We start from the raw sequence: 26927 nt of genomic DNA on the forward strand, positions 1-26927 counted from the left end.
TCGACTCCCGATCCCGACGGCCTTTGCTGCGTGTCTTCCCCCCCATCTCTCTCCCCATTTCCTGTCAGCCTACTGTCTGACCCTCCATAAAAAATATAAAATAATGGCAAAAGCCACAAAAAAAACATTAAAAAAACCAAACATGGCACTTATGTCAAAAAGGTTGCCTAAAGTATGTACTGTGTGTGTGTGTCTGTGTGTGTGTCTGTGTGTGCGTGCTCGCTCCAGGCTGGTGCTGGGCTTCATGTGCTGCACGGTGTTCCTCTCCATGTGGCTCAGCAACACGTCCACCACAGCCATGGTGATGCCCATCGCCGAGGCCGTCCTGCAGCAGCTCATCTGCACGGGGCAGTCCGACACGCAGGGAGACTCCGAGACCGCCGAGGATCACAGCGGTACGGCAGACCCTTTAACAGTTCTACTGCTGACTAGGATTAGTTTTACTCTGTGATGTATTTTTATTCGTTACAATACACTGACACCACGCTAGACAGGAACGCCCAAAAACGTCACATCCGGTTTTAGCCTGGGGTAAGAATTTTCTATGGCTGCCAATGCAACTTGGTCCAATCCTTAATCACATACGGACAAACATCTATGCCGATGCTATCTAACTTGCGGAGGTAGCGTGCCTTGTCCACGGGCAACAGATCTTTCAACGTATGGCATTGCAAATACGTTTGATAATCGCTACTCTGCTCAATATTGTTTTGAAAATGCCGCAAATTGCATTGCAGTGAACGAGCGCAAATCACAACTTCCCCCGGTGGTGGGCGGAGTCACAGTTTGAGGCGCTGTTTACGCGCCGTGGTGTCAGTGTATAGATTATTACTTAGTTAAATTATTACTTTCAATATGATGGATTTACAATTACTGTATGTAATAAAATTGTTTATTATCATTATTATACACATTTTTCATTTTTGTATTATAATATATTGTTTTACAATATATGTAAAGGTAAGAAGGGGGCCGGACAATATAAGCATTGCTTCTCTCTGTCCCTTCTTGAACAAAAAATAGTGTGATTGTTATTGTGTTGATGTACTGTTATTTGTACTTTTTATGTTCAAGATAAATAAAGATCAAATCAAATCAAATCAAAACAGTTCTACTGCGAAACACGCTTTACCCGCATTTTAATCAAATATTCTACGCTGCCGAGATTGTTTTATTACCTTTGCAGCATAACGCCGAAGTATTTGCGCTTTTGATCCGTGAAAAACCGCTAGTAAACACTCCCAGCATTTCTTATTGAGCCGACAAAAAAGCCACTTCCTTGATCCGGGTCACAGACAAAGAGCAAAGCGAGCCAAGATTGTCCCTATACCCCCTCGTTCACTTGCATTGGGCTCAATTTCCCAGAAGCCCTAGCAGCCCAGAGCATGGGTTGATTTCCGGTTTCGTCATCAGAACATGATGGCCTCGTCACCAGGTCCGCGACAAAGCCGGAGTTTCTTTTTAATTATTAAAATACGGCGAATTAAACACATAAAACAAATAGCGGGTTTAGCGTATTAAGCAGAGTCGATCGTTTGATTAAACAATTTAAAGCCCTCAAAGTGTTTTAAGGGCCTTGCAAACGGGGAGCGATAAAACGTGCCTATATATATATATATTTTTTTTTTTAAGATATTTTTTTTGCGGCTTACGCCTTTTATTGGTTTTTGAAGGGACAGACAGTAGGCTGACAGGAAACGGGAGAGAGATGGGGGAAGACATGCAGTAAAGGCCGTGTCGGGCTCGGGAGTCGAACCCGCGGCACACTGCGACTGGATTACCAGTCGGGTGCCCAGACGGTTACGCCACCGCCTGGGCCACTATATTTCATTTTCAACGAGACCTGCGTTTTTGCTCGGAGAAGTCGCGGTGCGACAACGCAAGCGTATTTACGTGAGGGTGGTCCCGTGAATTTGTTGCACGCGTGCTCGTTACGTGCACACGCCCGCGACTCACCAGACCTGGATTCGGTTTAGCTTTTTTATACGCTCCTCGCTTCACGTTTGCAAGGCCCTTTAAACCCATTTAGGGCTGAGAGACCAGATTCTACAAAACATCTTCTAAATCATGACGGTTTTCTGAAAAACCTGTTTCTATATCAGTCGTTCTCAAACTATTTCGTGTCAAGGACCCCAAAAATAATATGTAATTGAATTGGCTGCCGACTCCCATCTGAAAATATGTTGTTCCAGGGACACACCCCCCCCCCCCCCCCCCCTCTAGAAGCAAAGATATGAGTTAAAAACGTTCGCTGTGAAAGCATATTATATTAAAAGATTTGCGCCACATTTTCACGATTTTTCAAAAATAGCAGATCTACAAGCCTGTATCGTGGCACTCGGTGCCGCACTATGAGCTTGTAGATCTGCTATTTTTCAACAGCTAAAGTTTCAAATAATTGTTAAAGTGCTTAAACGCTAAGGTGACACAGATGGGTTCCCGTTCTGAACGGGTTAAAGGCATATCCATACTATTCATAGTGGTTTTCAACCCTTTTTCATATGAAGGCCCATTATTTAATAGGCCTATCTCACAGCCCCCTTTCCACGCCCACTTCCGGTAGATAGTGGTGTCATTTAACATTAGGCATTTACACTTTTTTTCTCTGGAGAATCTAAGTACATTTCCTAATGTTAAAATGTCAAAGACCGATAATAATATGAAGAAAACACAATGGTATAACAACTCAAATAAGTAGAATAAACCTTACCTTTACAAAACGGTAGTTTGTGGCTTGTGAAAATACCTCTTTTAACATGGAAGCCTATGGACCGCAAAAAAATAACACCACTATCTCCAAAAGGGGGCGTAGAAAGGGGGCGGGGAAATTCTGTGAGATGGCCTATTTGAGCCACGGATCACCATTGGATTGTCAGACCCAAGACTAAAGAATATTTTGTTGTTGTTGGATAAGGTCTTGGCTACAGTATACATTACAACATTCAAATCAAACTTCATTTATAAAGCACATTTTACAACAATCGAAATTGAATGAATGACATTGAATTCCAGTTTACTTTAGAGCCATACGTGCATGAATTTCAGTTCCACATTCAGTTTTAAACGTTTGTGTAGTGCAAGACTCTGAACGATAGGATGGATGGAGGCTGGGGTGGAGGAGGTTACAGTTGGAGGCCATCGATATTGTCCTTTTCTTTTTGCTGAGGTTTGCGTGATCTGCGCAAAAGGACAGTTAACCCATTTTGGGCGGGAACCCCTTTTGGTGTTTTAAACATTATGTTATAATTTAGCTATTGAAAAATAGCAGATCTACAAGCTCATAGCGCGCCACTCGGTGGCGCGCTATGAGCTTGTATAGCAGACCTACTATCTGCAGACCTACTATCTGCTATAGTATAGCAGACCTACTATAGCAGATAGTAGGTCTGCTATTTTTGAAAAATCGTGAAAATATTTATTTCAGAAAACTGGAGGATTTAGAAGGATTTTTTTAAATTTTGAGGTCAGGCCTAAATGGGTCAAATGATAAGGGACAATATCGGTGGCACCCAACTGTATGCTTCATTTATCCTGTAAGAATGTATTTATCCAATAGGATCTTTTCCATAATCCCATAGGATTTTCTTTTCTCACTATAGGGAGCATCTATCTATCTATACTTTCTTTTTCCCTCTAAAATGGTTGACAATTTCTGAACGGACACCAGGGTTAATGTGGTTAAAATCTTGTTGAAATGCAGTATATTATATAATCGGTCTTGATAGTATTCATATATTACCGTATATCAGTATTGATACGTACAGTATTCACACCATGTTGAATGTTTTTCTTTCACAGCCATTCCAGACAAAGGAGAGAACATGGACAAAAATCAGCTCGAGCTCTTCTATCGCAAAAACGGGTAGGGATGTTTTCATACAAGTATAGGCCTACTATGTTGCTGTAGCTCAGTGCTTTTCATACAAGTATAGGCCTACTATGTTGCTGTAGCTCAGTGCTTTTCATACAAGTATAGGCCTACTATGTTGCTGTAGCTCAGTGCTTTTCATACAAGTATAGGCCTACTATGTTGCTGTTGCTCAGTGCTTTTCATACAAGTATAGGCCTACTATGTTGCTGTAGCTCAGTGCTTTTCATACAAGTATAGGCCTACTATGTTGCTGTAGAGCAGTGCTTTTCATACAAGTATAGGCCTACTATGTTGCTGTAGCTCAGTGCTTTTCATACAAGTATAGGCCTACTATGTTGCTGTAGAGCAGTGCTTTTCATACAAGTATAGGCCTACTATGTTGCTGTAGAGCAGTGCTTTTCATACAAGTATAGGCCTACTATGTTGCTGTAGCTCAGTGCTTTTCATACAAGTATAGGCCTACTATGTTGCTGTAGAGCAGTGCTTTTCATACAAGTATAGGCCTACTATGTTGCTGTAGAGCAGTGCTTTTCATACAAGTATAGGCCTACTATGTTGCTGTAGCTCAGTGCTTTTCATACAAGTATAGGCCTACTATGTTGCTGTAGAGCAGTAGTTTTCAACCCTTTTCATATCACGGTCCATTATTGTTGTCTCCACAAGGCCGAAGGCATGGGGAGAGAGTATGTTTTGCACTCCGTCCCGACCGTGTGTGTGTGTGTGTGTGTGTGTGTGTGTGTGTGTGTGTGTGTGTGTGTGTGTGTGTGTGTGTGTGTGTGTGTGTGTGTGTGAGTCCGTCCGTCCGTCCGTCCGTCCGTCTGTGTACTACTAATCTCCGGCACCGTTAACCCAGTCGATGCCAATTTTGCACACACACTCCCTGAATGCCAACGATGAACCTCTGCCCCAAATTTTCCAGAACGGCTTGTTATAGCGCCACCAGGAGGCCCACTTTTGAAAAAAACATTTTACTCCAAAAATCCCCGCAAATAATAATAATAATAATAATAATAATAATCGCTAACATTGGCTTTCAAAGTTTGCAGGTTTGGCCCGTTTTGAAAAAAACTCAAATCATGAACGCACTAGACTACTACTAGGCTGATGAATATATCCCTGGCACCCTTTTCACATTGGCCTGTTATAGAGCCACCAACAGGTGGATTTTTGCAAAACACATTTTTGGAACAAAATGCCTCAAATCATCCAATTGCCATCCACCTGACCTGCCCTGGTGGAGACATGTGCCCCGAGGGGCACTTTTTCTAGTTTATTCTGCATTTGAGCCACACAGACCACCATTTGATGACATTTAGCCTCTCAGACCCAAAACGTAGAATATTTTGTTGTCGTTGCATACGATTTTGTCCACAATTCCATGCTGTATTGATGTTGGTACCATAGTAGAGATAACAGGGAAACGTTGATCAAAATAAACAATTATATTACATTCTGTAATTGTGTAGACTTCTTGTAAATTAAGTAATAAAGATGTTTAACAATAATTTAACTCTTGAGAGTGTCAAATGAAAATTAAATTGAACCAACATTTAACCAAATTTTAAATTTCACGCTCTCAAGAGTTAAAGATCTATCTGAACATGGCAGTGTCATGTTATGTTTACTTTAAACACATCCATTCTGTGTTTTCAGCAGTGAGCTGAACATGGCAGTGTCATGTTATGTTTAAACACATCCATTCTGTGTTTCCATCAGTGAGCTGAACATGGCAGTGTCATGTTATGTTTAAACACATCCATTCTGTGTTTCCATCAGTGAGCTGAACATGGCAGTGTCATGTTATGTTTAAAGTAAACACATCCATTCTGTCTTTTCAGCAGCGGTGACAAACCGGAGCTGAGCACCCTCACTGAGGTGAGAGCCTGCACATTGAGGAATACATTATATGGTTGCTTATATCTAACCTTTATAGCCAATTTTACCATCACTTATGATACTTATATAATGTATTATGATAGTTGGTAGCTTGTAAGAGCCAGGGGCTCTATTTTCATCCATGCTAAACTCCTTATATTATCCCTAAACTACTTTGCCTTTTTGTTTTTTACTATTTTGAAGAACATTTTTGCATAGTTAAAATATTGACACGTTGTGAGCTTGTAGATTTGCTACTTTAACTATTCAAAAATGTTTTTCAAAATAGTAAAAAAAAGAAAACCAAAAAAAAAAGACAAAGTATTTTAGGGATAAGGGGTATCATTAGGCCTGATAGATATATTTGTGTTATAGCTCATCTTGTTATGGTTCAGCTTGTCCTTAAAGCAGCCACAGTATCTGTGATTTCTGCCCTGTGTGCTCTGGGCAGAACCACCGTAGCACCGAATGAGTGTTACTTGGCTCTGGTCCATAGCTCTAATGCATTCATTAGAGCTATGAAGGCTGTTGTCTTCCTGCGCTCGCATGAAATGCAGACCAGCCTCTCCTCTGTTGCGATAATAATAAAGAACGTATACTCACCAATACAAAGGCGGCTTGTGTTATTAGAAAGCATACTTTCCTTAGTGGACACACTTTGAGCCCCCCACCACACGTATAAAATGTACTTATTGGCCAGAAAGGGATTTCTTTTCACCGGAAGGAACAATCTTGTCTTGGCAAATCTTGGCAATATCGGTAGAGGGCGCAGTGGAATAACTAAAAGTATTTTCTTTCCGATGGAAAAAATCCCTTTCTGGCCAAAAACTGCATTTTATACGTGATATTTTGTTTTGTTCCGTTCTCAATTCAGAACCTAACGTGTGTGTGTGCGTGTGTGTGCGTGTGTGTGTGCGCGCGCGTGCTTTAGGTTCAGAACATGGAGTCTAACGGTGGGTTGACCTCCAGTCAAAGTATCATCAATGAGAACAATGGACACCTGCCAGAGGTCAGAGGACACACACACACACACACACACACACACACACACACACACACACACACACACTACACCGTGCACATCCATATCCCATGTGTTCTCTCGTTAATGTATCCAACATACATACATACACAAACATGTTGCCTCATATCATTTTACCCTCTCTCTCTCTATCTCTCTCTCCCTCTCTCTCTCTCTATCTCTAGCTCTCTCCCTCTCTCTCTTTCTCTCCTTCTCTCTCTGGGTGCGTTCGGAAATGCGCCCTGAACACACTGGTGTGCTCTCTTGTCATTCATTTATTCAGTGCACTCGGTGAGTTGTCGTTCGAAAATCCAGTGCGCTGGGAGTGCCCGCACTGAGCGACCCTACGCTGAAGCTGGGGTTGTCCGGTGTGAATGCGTTCGTAAATAAGGCACACTGAACGCACTCTGTGACGTCACCGCCCACCACACTCAACAAACTGACCACATTCCCGGTGCGCATTTCCAAACGCACCCTCTGTCTCTCTCTCCATTCATTTTCTCTCCCTCTCAATCAGCCAGCAATTGTTAGACAAACCATTGACAACCAAAATTGCACTCTTAAGCCCTACCCACATGGAAAGAAAATATATGTACATATATATTGTTTTATATATGCCACATATATGTACCAACATATATGCACATATACGAAATTGGCCCCCTACATATATGTCTCAACATATATGCACATATATGTCAATATAAGTATATATGACACATCGTATATGCACATATACTTGCAACATTGTTTTTAATTGCACGATTTTAATTGCTTGCACACCTACCAATTTCAAATGACATTCCTTTACAAAATATATTTTTTTCACATGTATAATATTTATTAGTTTTATATATATATATTAGAGTGAATACATATGTTTAGATGCCTGTGACAGCCTGTCAGCTGGTCAGTCAATGCTGCTCCGCGTGTGTACGACAGAAAAACAGGTGAGGACAAAGCCTACGACAGCTCCCGACCTGACGTGATATTTGTCCTGGCGCACGTTCAAGTTCAAGGTTTTGCGGAAATAATAAATGCCGAAAATTGCGTACATATTTGGGCGTACGCCGCATTGATAAATGAGGGCCATAGTGTGGTGCGTGAGTGGATGGAAAGAATAACTCAAACATAATGAACAAAGGAAGGCATGGCGCAACAGGCAGGGCAGGAACTCTCAGCAAGACTGGAGCTGCTGGAGGCACCGGGCCCAGGTGCTTTCCAATCAGCCATTAGGCTGGAATGCCCCACCCATGCTCACCTATTGGAAAAGGGTTAAGCAGGTAGGCAGAGTACTCTATCCACTCCATTATTTGGAAAATAAAAGTGAGATATAGGCATTATGTATGGCATATATGCAAAGTCAGACATATATGAGCTATATATAAGGCATTATGTATGACATATATGCAAAAGGTCAGACATATATGAGCTATATATAAGGCATTATGTATGGCTTATATGCAAAGTCAGACATATATGAGCTATATATAAGCCATTATGTATGGCATATATGCAAAGTCAGACATGTATGAGCTATACTGTATATAATGCATTATTTATGGCATATATGCAAAAGGTCAGACGTATATGAGCTATAACCACACCAAAGGGTCACCATGCAACTCCTTGGGTCCAAACGGTTGCAAGAGTTAACGCTAAAACAGTCTTGACCCTTTGGTGTGGTTTGGGGCCATTGAATTCCATGCGTTGAATCACTAGGGTCAATGTGGGTCAACGTGGGTCAATGTGCAACAAGACATATCACACCCCAGGGACAACGCTAAAACCGTCTTGACCCTTTGGTGTGGTTAGGGCTTTACACACACGCATGCATACACACACGCATGCATGCACGCACGCACGCACGCACGCACACACACACACACACACACACACACACACACACACACACACACACACACACACACTCCTAATGTTGCTAATATCTATTAGTCGTGTGTGTGTGTCACATGCGTGCTTTCTCCCAGGTTGCGGTGGAGATCCCCAGCGGCGTCAAGAGAGAGAAGCTAGACCCGCGGTATCCCACCAAGAGAGACCACATGATCTGTAAATGCCTGTCTCTGAGCATCACGTACGCTGCCACCATCGGAGGCCTGATCACCATCACCGGTACCTCCACCAACCTCATCTTCGCCGAGCAGTTCAACACGTAGGTACACACACGCACGCACTCAACTCAAATCTTTTTATTTTATTTTATATAGCACATTTAACATTACAAAGTCAACCAAATGAATTGCGTTTTTTATAATGAATTGCATTTTTATAGCGCTTTTCCAAGTGCTCAAAGCACTTTACAATGATTCATTCATTCATACATTGGGAGGTGACTCGGCGAACAGTCGACGCCAGCGTCCTCACTTCCCACATTCACACACCAATGGTGGCAAGCTCACACCGACCAACTCATTGGAGGCAATGTAGGGTTCAGTGTCTTGCCCAAGGACACTTCGACATGTGGACAGGAGGAGCCGGGATTCGAACCGCCGACCCATGGATCATTGGACGACCTGCTCTACCTCCTGAGCCACAGCCACCCACAAACCAAAGTGCTGCACAGGTTAAAATAAAACAAAGGGCAAACAATGCAATACTGTATAAACAGACATTAAAAACATATAAACGGGCATTAGAAAGCAAGAAGCAATATACAGTTGTAAACAGACATCTGCAGGCAATATAAAAAGGTCATCTTTAATGGCTTCTCAAACTGCGTCATCGGTAATGGAAGGGTGAGGAACATGTGGAAATTAGCAGACGTGAATTAGCCCTTCACTAAACCCAGCCCCAAAGGCGATATTCCACTGCCAATCCAAATAGTTTAGCAACCGTTGCTAAAGATGGCAAACTTTTGTCACCTCATAGCTGACAGTGTTGTTTTGCATGGCCGTGTTGTTGAGCACATTAACGTCAGGACAAGTAACACGACTGACCCATCCAAGTTGAATAATACTAATCACCGTAGTCTTTTTACATGAAAACATGAAAAACATTTCTTCGTATTTCTAGTTTCTTGAAATAATGTCATGCACATTTGTCCAGTGCCTAGCCTACTGCAGGCCTTGTTGACTAGCTTTAGAAGACATTTTGAGGCGATCTTGCTACTGAAACGACCGATTAAATTTATATGGAGAAATCCCGTCATTTAACATGGGTGAGAAGGACAGCTTGCCATCGCAGAGTGGAGTGGGTGGGGCTTAGCGAAGGGCTAATTGCTGCACCTGCCAACTGATTCTGAACCCAAACAATTCCTGTTGGCGTGGAGCGACAGTGTGGTCGACACAGCAATAGATCTGTCGCGGTGTTGGTGCCACTGTGGCATTTCTGGCTGACCTGAGTGGCTGAGTTTCTTCGACGGGTGCCTGGCATCTCCCGTTCTACTGTACAAGTCCGTAGTGTTCACGACTTCGCGTTGTGATGTGAGCTAGTAGATTTAGCCTTCACCAAAGCCATTGAAATACGATAGAGTTACGACGACTTTGTTCACTTCATGGGGCCAGTCCAATGGCGGCTCTTCTACATATAGGCTTCTATTGGCGAAGAGCATGGCCAATAGTGACAATGTCCTGGACCGGAAGTTGGCAGAATGCACTGGACTCAGGGCCACAGCCCAGCTTTAATGATCTTAAATCCCTTCATTTTAGATTGTTCTTTAGTAATAGTACAACATAAACATTACAGAGACTTGTTACTGTACATGTTGTCGTGTTGCACAACGTGTTTCAACCCTCGTTGAGAACAATGTATTTCAAACTCCAGCCTGTCGCTCCAGGGCTGCATTGAACTCGAGTCGAGTGCTGTTTTCTGACCCCTCAATGGCGTAACTCTCTCAACTATATGGCTCTGGCGTTCACGTTGTGATGCGTTGGGAGGTGAGCTAGTATAGATTTAGCGTTCACGTTGTGATGCATTGTGAGGTGAGCTAGCTGGTAGATTTGCTGTTTATGCACATGGTAAAGCGCTTTAGTTTGGATAAAGCCGTTCGCTATATACTGTAAATGCAGCGTTTACCACGAGGATCAGAAATCAAACGGGTCAGCTCCAGCAATCCCCTGCAAGCTGATTTATTCCTCCTTCAGCAGGAATAAAGAATAAAGCAGGTTGTTGTGTCGTGTCACGCACACCTGAAATAAAAGCAAAGCGCTCAGCTCATGTACACAATACACACATAAAAGGTGTAAATCATGCATGTTTGGCATCATAACTTCGACGCTGACCTGTCCTGTGGTTTTACCCATAATTGTGACCATACAATAATGCTGCCTTGACAAAAAAGAACCTAGGGTACAGTAGTGTCATGTGTGCTAGTGTGTCATGGAAAACAAAACGGTGGCTTGAGCTTACCGTACGACGTACGTGTGTCGGTCACACTGGAACCATAATGATAAACTGCATGTGGCAGCGTGGTGAGTCACAGCAGTGTGTGTGTGTGTGTGTGTGTGTGTGTGTGTGTGTGTGTGTGTGTGTGTGTGTGTGTGTGTGTGTGTGTGTGTGTGTGTGTGTGTGTGTGTGTGTGTGTGTGTGTGTGTGTGTGTGTGTGTGTGTGTGTGTGTGTGTGTGTGTGTGTGTGTGTGTGTGGAGGGACTGGCGGAGAAAAGATCCAGTAGAAGAAGTCATTTTGTGTTTGGTTGCACTCGGGTGTCGCACTCTTAAAATAGCAGATCTACAAGCTCACACCTGAGAAAGAGAAAGAGAGATCTCACCCAAACCCGATGAAATAGCACGGATTGGCAATTCCGTACATACTGTACACGCCTAGAAAACCCAAATATCCGTACATATCACACAACTACTGTTTTCACAGCGACGGAGGCGTGGCTTTTAACTACGGTGGTATATTATTTATGGAAATGCCAATCCGTATTATTTCTCCTTGTTTGGGTGAGATCGGTTTGACATTATTTACGATTCTGTGCTATTGGGTTACAACTCGGACAGGGCTGAGTCGCCCCCTACCGAACTTGAGCCATGAGAGACGCCACCGAGTGTGCTAAAGCGCGCACGATGCCGTGTTGAACGATGCGAAGACGGCGCCCCTCCGTCACGGTCTATGTGAAGGATTTCAATGTAATATGTACGGATTTGCCAATCTGTGCTATTTCACCGTGTTTACCGTGAGAGTCACCGGGTTGGAGAGAGAACATCCCCTCCTGGCAGTCTCTGCGAATGGACAAGGAATGAGCACGCCACTTAACCTTTAACCTGGGACAGTGTGGTGAGAAGAGAGAGGGCTGACATGGAGCTGGGAGAGAGAGAGAGAGAGAGAGAGAGAGAGAGAGAGAGAGAGTAAAAATCATGGATATACGTACGCAGACTACTGGAGTACAGGTCCATTTTCACTCTCTCAAGCGTCTCTCAAGACTTTTGGTCTGTGTACAATATGTTGATATGTGGTTCCTTCATGTTCTGTAAATGCTTGAAAGACCCTGACTGAACTTGCTCTGTTTATGTCTGTGACAGGCGCAATGCTCATGTTTGTTATATTGTTGCCATTGAACAACACATTCAGATATTCAGATATTGGGCCCTATATATATATATATATATAATAGGGAGGTGTACAAGTGCAACTACCGGTACACAAAGTCAGCCAAAAGTAGTAAAGTACACACATGCACGCACACACACAAAAGTGCTGCTCGCATTGGATATATTCGTATTTTCTTTCAAGATGCCAGCGGTCGGCATTTCTGAGAATCACCTTTTCCCTACTAAGGCAAAAGTCCATCCTGCCACATGCTGTGCTGTCAGAAACAGGCTGCCAAAAATACACTTTATCGCCCCTCAGGCCTTAATGATTCAAATGATGCAAGAGAGAGCCGACCTTTTTTTGTGGAGGGGTTGAAAGGTTGACGACCTAAAACTTTGTTCCCCTCCACATTCATAATGATATGAAGGCAACATTTTGAGTTCCAGCAGATATAGCGATTTAGCTCTCTAGCGTTCACCACACTCAATTAGTTCTATTTCTCCTTATCCCATTCAGGACGGGAACCCCTTTGGGTGTTTTAACCCTTCTGTACGGGAACCCCTTTTGGGGTTCCTGTACAGGATGTACAGTATTAAAAAAATATTAATGTGATGCTGCTATATATATATTTGAAGTTTTTCCAGAAAACGTAGGTCAGGATTTAGAAGGTTTTCTTTTAGAATCGCCCTCTTTTCTGTTACCCCTGGCTGTATCATCATGTATTTGATATACTGTTTCACGTGCGTTGAGACCAAAACTGTGATGTCACAGAAACTGGTCTCACTTCTTTTTTCCTTTTTTTTTTAATGTTTTTTTTTGTGGCTTTCGCCTTTATTTTATATTTGTTTTATGGGGGGACAGACGGTAGGCTGGCGGGGGGGATGGGGGGAGGGCATGCAGTGGGGGCCGTCGGGATCGGGAGTCGAACCCACGGCACACTGCCAGGCTGGATTACCAGCCAAGGTGCCTGGACCATTGAGCCATGACCCAGTGGTCTCACTTCTTTCCTAGACTACATTTTGTCTCGGTAAGACGGCCCAGAAAGCATTATGGTCATTGTAGTCCATCCAGCAATCCAGTCAAACCCTATTCAAACACAAAGACTGCATTCTTTTTCTGGCCATATAGGGTGCAAATTTCAAATTGTGCTACTGTTACCTACTACAAATACTATTGACATTGAGTGACTGAAGTGCAAAATGTGAAGCTGCATGTGACCCGCAGTGGAAATGCAACTGGAGTTGACCCTGGTCGCTGACCAGAGGTTGTGAGAGGCTAAAAGGTGTGTGACCTCGGCGGTGTGTGACCTCGTCACCCAGGGACAGTAAAGCACTTTCTTATCCTGGTCATTATAAGCAGGCAGACAGTCCAAAAGCCCTACAATCTATTTCTCTTGGTTCAGCAGCTCTTATCAGCTAGAGAGCAGTACGTGGTTCCACAAACTCTTTAGCCCGTGACCCAAAAGAGAAATTTGATGTCTCCCCGGGACCCCAAACTGATGGTGAAAATAGCAGATCCACAAGCTCACAACGTGTCGCTTCGCGCCACGTTGTGAGCTTGTAGATCGTCTATTTTCACTACTTCCCTAAAGTTTGTTTAGATAAGTTCATTTGTTTTAAGTTAGTTAGTTTTCTAATTTATGGGATTTCTTAGATTTTCCTTAGATTTTCTTCATGAAATTACTGAGACAAAAAAAACATTGAATCTTGTTTAAAATGTAAATGTTTTGGGGAACATGTTTTTGAAAATGTTTTGAAATAATAATACTGTAGGAAACATTTCGTTTCCTACATTCGGGTCCATTTGGTTCCATTTGTACACTCTAATGTGTATACATCTCCATAATATTGATGACATCAGAGATCTCCATATATGTGCTTAATATTGATGACATCAGGGATCTCTATCCCTGATGACGTCACGTGATAATAGTAATAATAATAATACATTTTATTTATAACACATTTGAAACATCTCAAAGTGCTACAAAGCAGACATATTTAAAAGGAAAAATAAGAATAAGAATGTCATGATGTGATGTCATGTGCTCCATCCCTGATGATGTCACGTGATGTCAAACAAAATGTATAACATACTAACATACATGAATGTATGTTTCAGGGTTTCAGGGACACATTATATACAAATCTATATTTATAATGTCACGTGCTCTCTCACCCCGACCAACCAACCAACACACACTGACGGGAAATGCACGATTCCATAGTTAACTGCGACCTTCGGTCGCAACAACGTAAACATTACAGAGACTTTAGTTGTCAGTTTCAATTCGTTAAAACAGTTGTCATGTTGCACACATGCCTAAAATTGCTGATATTTGCCCTTGTTGAAAACAAAGTATTTCTAGCTCCAGCTTGTCACACTCAAGGGTCTGTTTTCTGACCCCTCCGTGTGTGTTTTCTGTGTTTTCTGATCGACCCCTCAATGGCGCAACTCTCCTTTCATGGCTCTGTCTCTGACTGCCTACAACACTGTCTCTGTGTCTCCTCAGTCGTTATCCAGAAGCCAAGGTGATCAACTTTGGAACCTGGTTCATCTTCAGCTTCCCCATCGCAATCATCATGCTGGTGCTCACCTGGCTCTGGCTACATTTCCTGTTCCTCGGATGCAAGTGAGTCGCGTGCGTGTGCGTGCGCGTGCGTGTGCGTGTGCGTGTGTGTGTGTGTGTGTGTGTGGCGGTGGCTCAGGGGTAGAGTGCCTGGATGGTAACCGTAAGGTTGCCAGTTCAAACCCGGGCTCCCCCAGAGTTACTGTCGAAGTGTCCTTGAGCAAGACACTGAACCCCTAATTGCTCCCGATGTGCTAGTTGGTGCCTTGCATGGTTTCCGCTGCTATCGGTGTGTGAATGTGTGTGTGAATGGGTGAATGTAATGCACAATATCTGTAAAGCGCCTTGGATAAAGGCGCTATATTAATGCACCATTTACCATTTATGTGTGTGTGTGTGCGCTCGAGCGTGGCGTGTGCATGCAGTCGCATGGTGTGCTTCAACGTGAGCACACGTGTACGGTGTTTGCATGTGTACTGTTAGTAGGCTATGTGTGTGTGTCACCGAACGTGTGTGCACGACGTGTGTTTTCTTGTGCACTCACATGAATCAGAATCATCTATTATTATTGTCACGTCAGAGTTTACAAGTAAATAAATTCGTTTTTTGTGCATAGTTCCCATCGTGTTATTTATCCAAGAATACAAAGAAAGGGAAGAAGAGAGGGGGGTAAGGTCGGTAAGGAGATCAAGGCAGGTGTGTGTGTGTGTGTGTGTGTGTGTGTGTGTGTGTGTGTGTGTGTGTGTGTGTGTGTGTGTGTGTGTGTGTGTGTGTGTGTGTGTGTGTGTGTGTGTGTGTGTGTGTGTGTGTGTGTGTGTGTGTGTGTGTGTGTGTGTGTGTTAGGGCATTAAGCAGCTAGTCGACTAGTAAATCCACTAGTCGACCTTGTTGGTACTAGTTGACTAGTTGATAAGAAAAAAAGAAAAAAAAAGGTTTATTTTATTTTATTTTTCCCCCCGATTTTGTAGGCCTGACGATCAGGTAGATTATAGTTATAGTCACCATGTACACAGTTTTTCAATGTACAAATACTTAGAATACTTAATTTTATTTTTTACATAATAGGTAGTTAAACAACTAGTCGACTAGTCGACTAGTAAACTAGGCAACTAGTCAACTAGTAAAAATGACTAGAAGTGAATGCCCTAGTGTGTGTGTGTGCGTGTGTGCGCGTGTGCGTGCTTACACGTCTGTGCATGTGTGAGTGTGTGCACTGTAAAACAGAAACACAACGTGCGTCATGACTCAGGAGGACACAGCAGGAAGGTGTGAGAGTGTGCCTGGCTGTTCCACCCTCGTCGTGGGTTATTATAATAATTGCTGTTCAGCAGCACCGAGCAGAAAGCAGAGCACGCCATCGCTGTCACCTTGTATAGCGCCACCATGCTGTTGACAAACAGAACCACGCTGTGTCCTTCCAAAGCCTGTGGCTCACTTTGCGGCCGTGGTGGAATTTTTGAGGGGTGCTAGCCCCCTCCTATATCCAGCTATTAGTGTAGCTTTTAGTCTTACACAAACATTATGTTCCCATTGAAAAATGAATGGAGAATGTACGTCATATGTGGACGAGCAAATCGACATGTTACGTCATGATGATGTACGATGATAAGAGCGCCCCTCACTTCACACAGGTGTGATTTCTTTTGAACTTAGTAAAAGTATCAATGCTGCAACATAATTATAAAAAGTGAAAGTCTGGAATGAAAAAAATTACTACAAAAGTATTGGCATCAAAATGTACCCTAAACTAAAGTACCAAACGTAAAAGTAGGCCACTCTTAATGCAGAATGTCCCATTTCAAGTTTTCAAATGTATAACAAATAGCAGATCTTGGAGTAAAGTTCAGTGAGGTTCCCAGTTTGATCCCGGGCCTCCCCCAGAGTTCAGTGTCGAAGTGTCCTTGAGCAAGACACTGAAGTTGACTGAACCCCTAATTGGTCCCGATGAGAGAAGGTTGGTGCCTTGCATGGTTTCCTCCACCATCTGTGTATGAATGAATGTGTGTGTGTGAATGGGTGAATGTAATGCACATGTATCTATGTAAAGCGCTTTTGGATAAATGTGCTGTAAATGCACTTAATGCGTAAATGCAATATAGGCCTACAGTATAAATGCACCGTCTACCATTTACTTTGTGATCTCTGTGTTCCAGTTTCAAGGAGACCTGCTCTCTGAGTAAAAAGCGCAAGACCAAAAGAGAGATGCTGTCAGAGAGAAGGATCCACGAAGAATATGTGAAACTGGGACCCATAAGGTAAAGGAATAAGATTAGGTAGACTGGATTAAACACGTAAAAAAAAACGAAAACAATAAAACAACACAAACATCCTCATCCATCCATCCATCTTCCACCGCTTATCTGTAGTCGGGTCGCGGGGGCAACAGCTCCACCAAAGACCAAACTTCCATCTCCAGAGCATCATCATCAGTGATCATTGGTGATCCTCCTGGGGGATCCCGAGACGTTCCAAGGCCAGCGAGTCGATGTGTTTCCTCCAACTGCGCCTTGGTCTGCCCCGGGGTCTCCTCCTCCCGGTGGGACGTGCCTCGAGGACCTCCCTAGTGAGACGCCCGAGAGGCATCCTAACCAGATGCCCGAACCGCCTGCTGGCTCCTTTCCAGGCGAATACAGTAGTGCGCATGTTTACAGTACATGCACATGTCACCAGGCACGCACGCACGTGACGCACACACGCACTCTATAATACAAGTTGGAAAAAAGTAACAATAGTGTACATAATATGATGGGATGATTGGATTTTACAGTGTGTACTGTATATCGTCGCTACCAGGTGTCTTTGTAAATGAATGCCAAACTTTGTCAGTCACAGTGTCACACAAAAGTAGCAAAAATAGCTATTTTTGAATTTGAATCCTGAAAAGCAACACTTTTAAAAGTATGAGGTTTCCACCCGTCCGACAGTAACGATAATGTGTATGTGAGCGTTTTATGTGCGCACCTCCTGTACACATTTAACCCATTCTGGGCGGGAACCCCTTTTGGTGTTTTAACTAAGCATTATGTTATGCTTTAGCTATTGAAAAATAGCAGATCTACAAGCTCATAGCTCGTAGCGCGCCACCGAGTGGCGCGCTACGAGCTTGTAGGTCTGCTATTTTTGAAAAATCGTAAAAATGCGACACAACATTTTGAATATATATTCTTTCAGAGCGTCAGGCTAAATGGGTTAATACATATGTTTTGTTCCCCTGTCTCTTGCAGCTATCCCGAGGTGGTGACGGGTGTTTTCTTCATCCTGATGACGCTGCTGTGGTTCACCAGAGAACCTGGTTTTGTCCCGGGGTGGACGTCGCTCTTTGAGAAGTGCGTACTGTATCTGACTGACACGCGTCGTCGTCACGTCCAAAACGGCCACCACCACACCACAACACACGCCCGGTTTCGGGTATAGCCAAAATAACGAGGTGTTTTGGGATCAAAATGACGGTGAACGGACAAATCCTTGTGATCCCTTGTTTGAGGATAAGCTCTTAACTGGAGGGAAATGGTTAAAAAGAAAAAACATTGTGAGCATGATCAGCGTCATATTGGGCATTCTTCCCGTTCACAAAAGGATAAAAATGTATGGGTTTTTTTGGGTGGTAAAGAGTTGAAAACAAGACTATCTAGAGGGATTTATTAATACAATGAAAACCTAAAATGGTACAAACAAGCGGAAAACACTCATGCAGCGGTAGAGTGTTCTTTGTCTCCGTGCTAGTGTTGATTTTGACAGCAAATCTTTATTTCGTTTTGGTCATATTTTAGTCATCTGTGTTTTGGTCGATTTTGTCGACTAAAATGTGTTTTGGCAGACCTCGATAATGGCTGATTTTACACTTGGTTGGACTCACAACATGTCTCGTGTTGTGAGCTTGTAGAACTGCTATTTTCAGAGTGCAACCAAGCATAAAATGACTTTGATGATTTTAGCTCTACTGGATCTCTTGTCCACTAGTCCCTTCTTAACATTTTAGTCTAGTTTTCAGTTGACGAAATTGCCAATATATTTAGTCTTTATAGTTTTAGTCATCGTAGCTTAGTTTTAATTTTGTTTTAATTTTGCTTTCGTCTGTGAAACTTTTTTCACAGACGAAAACAAGGTACTAAGGTAGCTTAAGGTAGGTCAACATTTGTCGTCAGAGTTTCAGTCGACAAAATCAACACTGTGTCCATGCTGACGTCTCTAGGAAAGGTTACAGGAATTACTTTATTTCTCGTCTCTAGGAAAGGTTACAGGAATGACTTTGTTTCTCGTCTCTAGGAAAGGTTACAGGACCGACGCCACCGTCTCTGTCCTCCTGGGATTCCTCCTCTTCCTCATCCCCGCCAAGCGGCCATTTTCCTCTTCCTGCAGCTCTAAAAACAAAGGTCAGAATAACAAGTTAGTTACAAACTGTATTTCTGGCAAATGTTCCCTCCAGAATAGGCATGCTGGGCGTTCAGGTGGTTAAATAAGAACATATCAGCAGATATCTGGTCAGGGTGGTAACTGGTTATGTTGTGCAGTAATATAGAAAATAATCAAATTGAATCAGGCCAGTTCCAATGCACTGCAGTACATTTTGAATTCCGGACATTTACTATACAGTATTTCTATACTGTTGACTTGAGTACGTTTTCCGCCACTGCTTTTCACAACAAAGTGAGGTTTTTGTGAACTATTAGCCCCATACACACTACGGAGAGTATTATGAGAAAGTTCACAGGTTCAAAAGTGGTCGGGTTTATGATGATGTATGTGGAGAAAAAAAGGGAAAAAAAGAAAGGCAGCAGCAGAAAAACAACACAGGTCTTACGTCGTACGGGATTAGAGTTTTGCAACAGGTGCAGAAGGTTTTAAAGCACACAGACCTTTTAGAAGGAGAATTCCAACCTCAAGAGATGTTTGAAGTCTGTAGCTCTGTGTCTCAATACTGACCCCCTTTGATCATGGTTGGTATTGCATTTTAGATACGGTCCACTGATTCACCTAAACATTATTTAAACACAACAATTCAAGTAACATGACAACATTTTTGTTTATAAAAATGCTACATTTGTTTTTGGGGGAATTATTATTTTCCATATCCTAGACATGCTTACACGCTGTGTGTGTGTGTGTGTGTGTGTGTGTGTGTGTGTGTGTGTGTGTGTGTGTGTGTGTGTGTGTGTGTGTGTGCGTGTGTGTGTGTGTCTGTGTGTGCGTGTGTGCGTGTGTGTGTGTGTGTGTGTGTGTGCGCATGACCTGCATGCGTGCTGTGTGTCTGTGTACACATGCGTGATGTGGTAGTGTTGGTACTTGGAGTTGGTAGTGAAGTGTGGTAATGAATTCAATGAGATTTAGCCTCTCAGACCCAAAACTTTGAATATTTTGTTGTCGTTGGATAAGATTTTGTCCACTATTCCATGCCGTCTATTGATATTGGTACCATTAGGAGAGATAACAGGCAAACGCTGATCAAAATAACAATTATTCTACATTCTCTAATAGTGTAGACTTCATGTAAATGAAGTAATGCAGATGTTTAACAATAATTTAACTCTTGAAAGCGAAAGAGGGATTTAATAAGGGTCCATACCTGGAACCCCCCTCAAGGACCACTGGTTAAATATCACTGTACTATATGCCATTTATATTTTATACCATTGACTAAATGGGTAAATGGACTACACTATGCAGTATACTGTAATGGTTATGTTCTATGAACAAATCCAATACTGACCCCCACTGGCCGTGCATAGAAACTACAACTCGATTAATTTTCATTCCATTCCCCATAAAGTTGCCGGCACTACGAGATTGTAGATATGCTATTTTTGAAAAATCTTGAAAATGTGGCTCAAATCTTTGAACATATATTCTTTCAGAGCGAAAGTTTTTGAGTCAAATCTTTGCTTCTGGGTGGGGGTCCCTGGAACAACATATTTTCAGATGGGTTTCGGTGGCCAATTTCATATAATTTTTGGGGTCCTTGACATGAACATTTTCAACCATTTTAATTTCAAGGGCCCCCAGGTTTGACCTGAATTAAGCTTACGGACCCCCATTTAATGGCATTTCTATCTCTGGGATCCCCAATGTATATTGTAAAATCAAAGTTAACTTAACTCCAAGAGTTACTTTACATTAGTTACACTCTCTGAGTTACAGACCCATAAGGGTCCATTTGGTTCCTAATTATCACTTAGCTGGAACTCTCTCAAGGACCCCCAGACCCCACTTTTGGAACCACTGCCCTAGAGCATGTTGTCCTAGAGCATGGTCCTTCGGTGACCCCGTGTGTGCTATCCAATGTTGAGAGATCAACATTGGAGATTCTGGTAATCTTTGTCTCAAGTAACCATTCCCCAAGTTTCTGAATATCAGTTTGACGATAGAGCGGTGACACTGTATTTTATTTCCAGCATCAGATGAAGATCCGGAAGCAGACCCTCTGGCACCGATGATCACCTGGAAGGACTTCCAGAAACTGATGCCCTGGGAGATAGTCATACTGGTGGGAGGAGGCTACGCACTGGCTGCAGGTTGCAAGGTACTGTCTGGGTGGGAGGAGGCTATGCAATGGCCGCAGGTTGCAAGGTACTGTCTGGGTGGGAGGAGGCTATGCACTGGCTGCAGGTTGCAAGGTACTGTCTGGGTGGGAGGAGGCTATGCACTGGCTGCAGGTTGCAACTTGCAAGGTACTGTCTGGGTGGGAGGAGGCTATACACTGGCTGCAGGTTGCAAGGTACTGTCTGGGTGGGAGGAGGCTATACACTGGCTGCAGGTTGCAAGGTACTGTCTGGGTGGGAGGAGGCTATGCACTGGCTGCAGGTTGCAAGGTACTGTCTGGGTGGGAGGAGGCTATGCACTGGCTGCAAGTTGCAAGGTACTATCAGTAAAGCAACCTCCTGCTGCCTCCTGCACCATGTGCAAATTCAAAACAGGTGGTACGCATGGGCCGTGATATTCAACGAGCGCTTCCAAACCCTAACACTTAGGGAAAAAAATCACCTGCAAGGAATTTCTTGACAGGAAGTAGTTCATACATAACATGTCTACAGTGGATTTTTATGAAACAAACACTTTGCAGATAGAAAGAGGATAATTCAAGCTTTTCGTACAGCTGCAATGTTGGCGAGTTTGACGTTGTTTAATACAATCAGATAGGACTTTTCTGTTTGGATGAATGGGCTATGACAGTGCACCAGACATGAGCGCACTGAAGTTGCACCTAGTTAGCACCTTGCTGGCAAAATGGCCGCGGTCTGCACCAATGCGGAAGCTTGCCCTCACTTGAGATACAGAGACGCCCCAGAGCCGAAGGAGGCGTCTACCTTTCTATGTCTATGGTTGTAAGGTATATAGATAGTCATACTGGTGGGAGCGAGGGCACTGGGTATCAAATACTGATTTACCCTGGCATTGAATGAGTTGGTAGGTGCAGTAGTCGTGCAATAGTATTGCACCTACAGTATGTGCAATACTGACTGTGTGTGTGTTTGTGTCTGTGTCTGTGTGTGTGCGTGTGTGTGTGCGCGCGCCTACAGGTGTCAGGTCTGTCGGTGTGGATCGGCAGGCAGTTGGAGCCGATGAGCGGTCTCCCTCCCTGGGCCGTGACGCTGCTGGCGTGCCTGCTGGTCTCGGCCGTGACAGAGTTCGCTTCCAACCCGGCCACACTCACCGTGTTCCTGCCCATACTGTCTGCGCTGGTAAGTAGAGATGGAGCTTGAAACCAGCTACCCGAAAAAAGAAAAAAAAACGATAACAAGCTTATTGAGTACCCGGTATCAATAACCTTTAGGCTTATCAAGCCTGTTATTGAGCATAGCGGCCCATGACGTCATGTTTACACAATCAGGACAAGAGGCGATCAAGACGATCTAATCACCCATGCTGGCACAGCCATGTCGGTCTAAAAGTGTATTGAAGTGTAAAACGTGACGGTACACACATTACAAGTTTTTAATAGTTTTTCAATGTTATTTTCCAAATGTAAAAATGTCAATTGCCTTCCGCCTGTGTACTGTATTAATTGAAAACAAAACGTAAGCTTAACCCTAACCTCAGATCTGCCAGAGCGCAACCAAGCATAACACGTCTTACTGTACCTTTTACTTCTACAACTTGATTTTGGCGACAAAACAATGCATTTTTGGTAGGCCTTGATGGTATTGCAATTGGTTTATTACGTCCCCACTTGGTTGAGCGCAACCAAACAAAACGATCACTTCTCCACTAGTCCCTCCCTAACATCTACTTTAACGTCTACTTTTTGTTGATGAAATTGTCAGCAGTCATTGTAGCTTAATTTTCAATTAGTTTTTATTTCATTTTCGTCAGTGAAAAAAAGGCAGTCGACGAATATTTTCCGTCATGGTTTTTAATTTTAGTCAACGAAATCGGCACTTGTCTCTTAATACAACTTTCCTTCTATTCCTTCCTCTCCTCCTCCAGTCGGAGACTCTGCTCATGAACCCTCTCTACACGCTGATTCCAGCAACCATGTGCGTGTCATTTGGGGTCATGCTTCCAGTGGGGAACCCTCCCAACGCCATAGTGTTTAGTTACGGCCACGTGCAGATCAGCGACATGGTACGCACACGCACACACGCACGCACGCACTCAACTCACGCACGCACACACGCACGCACGCACACACACACACACACACACACACACACACACACAGACACACACACACACACACACACACACACACACACACACAGACCTAGTCAACACAACACACAGTTCTGACCCCTGCAGCGTCACAGACCTTGTGGGTGCACTGTGTCAAAGGTCAGTTATATAATAATTAATAACTGTTTTCTTGCCCAGAAATCACACACAGGGTTTAGGACAAGAGAACGCCAAAATAAGTTTTGTTTTTTAACCCGTGTTCCCGAGTTCATTCCAAACTATGGAATGAACGCCCCATTGCAATCAGAACGGCCGACTCACTCCCATAATCTGAATGGGAGTAGTCTTAAAACTCACCTCTTCAGACTTCCCCTTAGCCTGTAGCACTTGCCGTAGCCTCGACGTCCTTGCAGGCGTATGTATGCAAAGGCTAAAATAATGTAATTTAGATAGCATGTTATGTAGACATACTGTACATGCCAGGTCATTATTGATCTGGCATTCTATAGTGTTTATAGCAGGGGTCCTCAACTAGAAATGCTGAAGGTCCACTAATATTTTTTGAAAAAGACTAAGGTCCGGTCCCATGAGCGTGACGCAGGCCGAAAATTTTGATGAATTAATGAATCACTGGGCAGACACTGGGGAGGCACTGGGGAGACACTGGGGAGACACTGGGGAGACACTGGGGAGGCACTGGGGGACACTGGGAGGCACTGGGGAGGCACTGGGGGACACTGGGAGGCACTGGGGAGGCACTGGGGGGACACTGGGGAGGCACTGGGGAGGCACTCAGGGGGACACTGGGGAGGCACTGGGGAGGCACTCAGGGGTACACTGGGGAGCCACTGGGGGGACACTGGGGAGGCACTGGGGAGGCACTCAGGGGGACACTGGGAAGGCACTGGGGAGGCACTCAGGGGTACACTGGGGAGGCACTCAGGGGGACACTGGGGAGGCACTGGGGAGGCAATCAGGGGGACACTGGGGAGGCACTGGGGAGGCACTCAGGGGGACACTGGGGAGGCACTCAGGGGGACACCTGGGAGCCACTCAGGGGGGCACTGGGAAGGTACCGGGGAGGCACTGGGCAGACACTGGGCAGGCACTCAGGGGGACACCTGGGAGCCACTCAGGGAGGCACTGGGGAGGCACTGGCGAGGCACTGGACACTTCATATCAGACACACCATGATTCACTACCCCCCCCCCCCCCCCCCCCCCAAAAAGACGCACCATTTGATCGCAAACGTCCCTCGTCTTGCATTCTATTCATCGCTTTGATGTCTTTGACCTTCCCTCCAGGTGAAGGCGGGTTTCGGGGTGAACCTGATCGGCGTGGCAGTGGTCATGTTAGCGATAACGACGTGGGGCATACCCCTGTTCGACCTCAACGAGTACCCGGCGTGGGCACTGCCCAGCAACGTCACCGGGAGCTTATAATGACCGGCGATGGTTGGCAGCACAACACAGGCAGAGATACAACATGGATGGGAGGCAGAGATCGAAAGAGAGACCATGTGGGACATGTCTTGATGCCGAAAACAGAACTCGGACTTAAAAAAATGCTGCCTCGAGAAGTGGATTTGAATCGTTCGGAAGTAAGCCCCCGCATTAGAGCGATCTCTGCGCGGCTCTGATGTAGCTGTATATGGTAGGAATTAGCATTGTTTTTGATTGGTTGCATTACATTATTGCCTATTGATTCCAATGCGACACACTTCGTGGAGGGTAAGCAGATCTGACAATGTGCTTTTGCTTTTAGTTTAGTTTTAGTTTACAGTATGTGATCATCTTCACAACAGCACCGACACAATTATACATCAACATAAAGAAAACTGTTACATCGTTAGAGGTGATCAAAAGGAATAGGCTGAAGCTGGAAGCTTATAAGTGCCTATCCTACTTACAACAAAACATGATTTTGGTTACTAGAAATAGTTTAAATAATCTAAGATTCTGCAATGATAAGCAAAATAACTGTCAGAATACATACTGTACACCAAATACAAAAATCAATATCACACCCGTTTGCGTGTTGCTTTAACGGTTCAAAACGTAGAACAGGTCCTGTGCATTGATGCGGCCACAGAAATGTCTTTACTATTAGTATAATAATAAGCTAATAACTAAGCACCGACCCAATCGGTGTTTTCAAATTTGTATATAATTTGTGTGGACATTTTTTCTTAGAAATGAACGGATAAGAAACATAGAGTAAGCGGCTGCTAGAGCATCGAGCGACGGCTTTTAGAAGTAGTCTGGTCGCAGTAAAAGTACATCATGAGTCATGACACGTCAAGGTTTAATTTTGAGCGGGAACCCCTTTTGGTGGTTACATACATTATGTTATAATTTAGCTATTGAAAAATAGCAGATCTACAAGCTCATAGCGCGCCACCGAGTGGCGCGCTATGAACTTGTAGGTCTGCTATTTTTGAAAAATCGTTAAAATGTGCCTCAAATCTTTCAGAAAATTGTCATGATTTAGAAAACTTTTTTTTTTAAATTTCGACGTCAGGCCTGAATGGGTTAACGTAAGTAACGCTGCTGGTGTTGGCCTCTTTGCTGCGGTGTTTCTGTACGGTTATAAAACAGAAAGGGACTGGGTTCTTTCCCCCCGACTAAAGTTGTGTGCACCACAGTCTCAAGGATGTTTAGAAAAGGCAGCGCTGCATAGAGTTAAAACTAGAACCATTATGGCCGGGCCGGCCTAGCGGTCCGGGCACAGGGGCTGCTAATCCAAGCCTGACAGCGTGTCGCGGGTTCGACTCCCGATCCTGACCACCTTTGCTGCGTGTCACCTCCTTTCAGCTTACTGTATACTGTACACTATCCAATAAAGGCAGAAAATATCTTTAGAAAAAAACTAGAACCATTATGAGCAAAAAAATGTATCGATCTTTCCTTGTTATTTTTGCGAAAAACCCGGTTTGGGTTTACCCTCTCATCCCTTCTACATTTGTAGAAATGAACACAGTGAGTTGTGTGGAATGGACATGCACTCTTGATCGATGATCATGCATTGACTTCAACGCTGTGTGAATGATGCCCCTGTTGCGATGCATTTTCTACAGTTTGGTTTCTCTCTACACTACAGTATCCTGGACACAATACTTACGGTACGCTGTGAGATCAAGTAAAGTACTTGATCGCAATACAATGGAATATTAGTTTTTACAATTTTTACAATGCACCAAAAGAGCATTTTGATACATTGGACACTTTGCTCTCTCTAAGATGCTTACATCTCTTGAATTTTGCCATGCTAGTCTGTAATTCAGAAATGTGTGTTTTAAGTAGCTGGGGCGGGCCGGGGATTCTGAAGTTTAATAGACAAAATGCTCAGAGGATTTTGAATATTCTCCTTTGCTTTTATAATCATGAATTAGCAGAACATTTGGCACATATGGCAGATTTTGAGATTGTAGTTACTTTCCTGGGATAAATTACTTTACTGTTCTTTTGAATTGGGTAGGCATAACATAACA

General features: G+C 43.7%; 1 protein-coding gene and 1 long non-coding RNA gene across 2 annotated transcripts in view; one reads left to right on the top strand and one right to left on the bottom strand.

The window, feature by feature from the left end:
- The window catches only part of LOC306916124, a 68728-nt gene extending 50869 nt beyond the window's left edge, over positions 1-17859 (bottom strand). Inside the window, exon 1 of the long non-coding RNA XR_013788927.1 lies at positions 17792-17859. This is a non-coding gene — a long non-coding RNA (uncharacterized lncRNA). The remainder of the gene's footprint in view (positions 1-17791) is intronic.
- slc13a4 (solute carrier family 13 member 4) overlaps positions 1-25008 on the top strand; it is a gene marked incomplete at its 5' end in the record, with an annotated part of 38642 nt that extends 13634 nt beyond the window's left edge. Inside the window, 13 exons of the mRNA XM_079493866.1 lie at positions 229-395; positions 3799-3862; positions 5713-5746; positions 6678-6755; positions 8759-8940; positions 14774-14893; positions 16984-17085; positions 18055-18156; positions 19097-19203; positions 21226-21347; positions 22345-22506; positions 23252-23389; positions 24742-25008. Coding sequence (XP_079349992.1) covers positions 229-395; positions 3799-3862; positions 5713-5746; positions 6678-6755; positions 8759-8940; positions 14774-14893; positions 16984-17085; positions 18055-18156; positions 19097-19203; positions 21226-21347; positions 22345-22506; positions 23252-23389; positions 24742-24879 — 1516 coding nt within the window. The 3' untranslated portion in view covers positions 24880-25008. The remainder of the gene's footprint in view (positions 1-228; positions 396-3798; positions 3863-5712; positions 5747-6677; positions 6756-8758; positions 8941-14773; positions 14894-16983; positions 17086-18054; positions 18157-19096; positions 19204-21225; positions 21348-22344; positions 22507-23251; positions 23390-24741) is intronic.
- Between the last annotated feature and the right edge of the window lie 1919 nt (positions 25009-26927).

The sequence above is a fragment of the Electrona antarctica genome (assembly GCF_951216825.1).
Source record: "Electrona antarctica genome assembly, chromosome: 23".
NCBI classification, from domain to species: domain Eukaryota; kingdom Metazoa; phylum Chordata; class Actinopteri; order Myctophiformes; family Myctophidae; genus Electrona; species Electrona antarctica.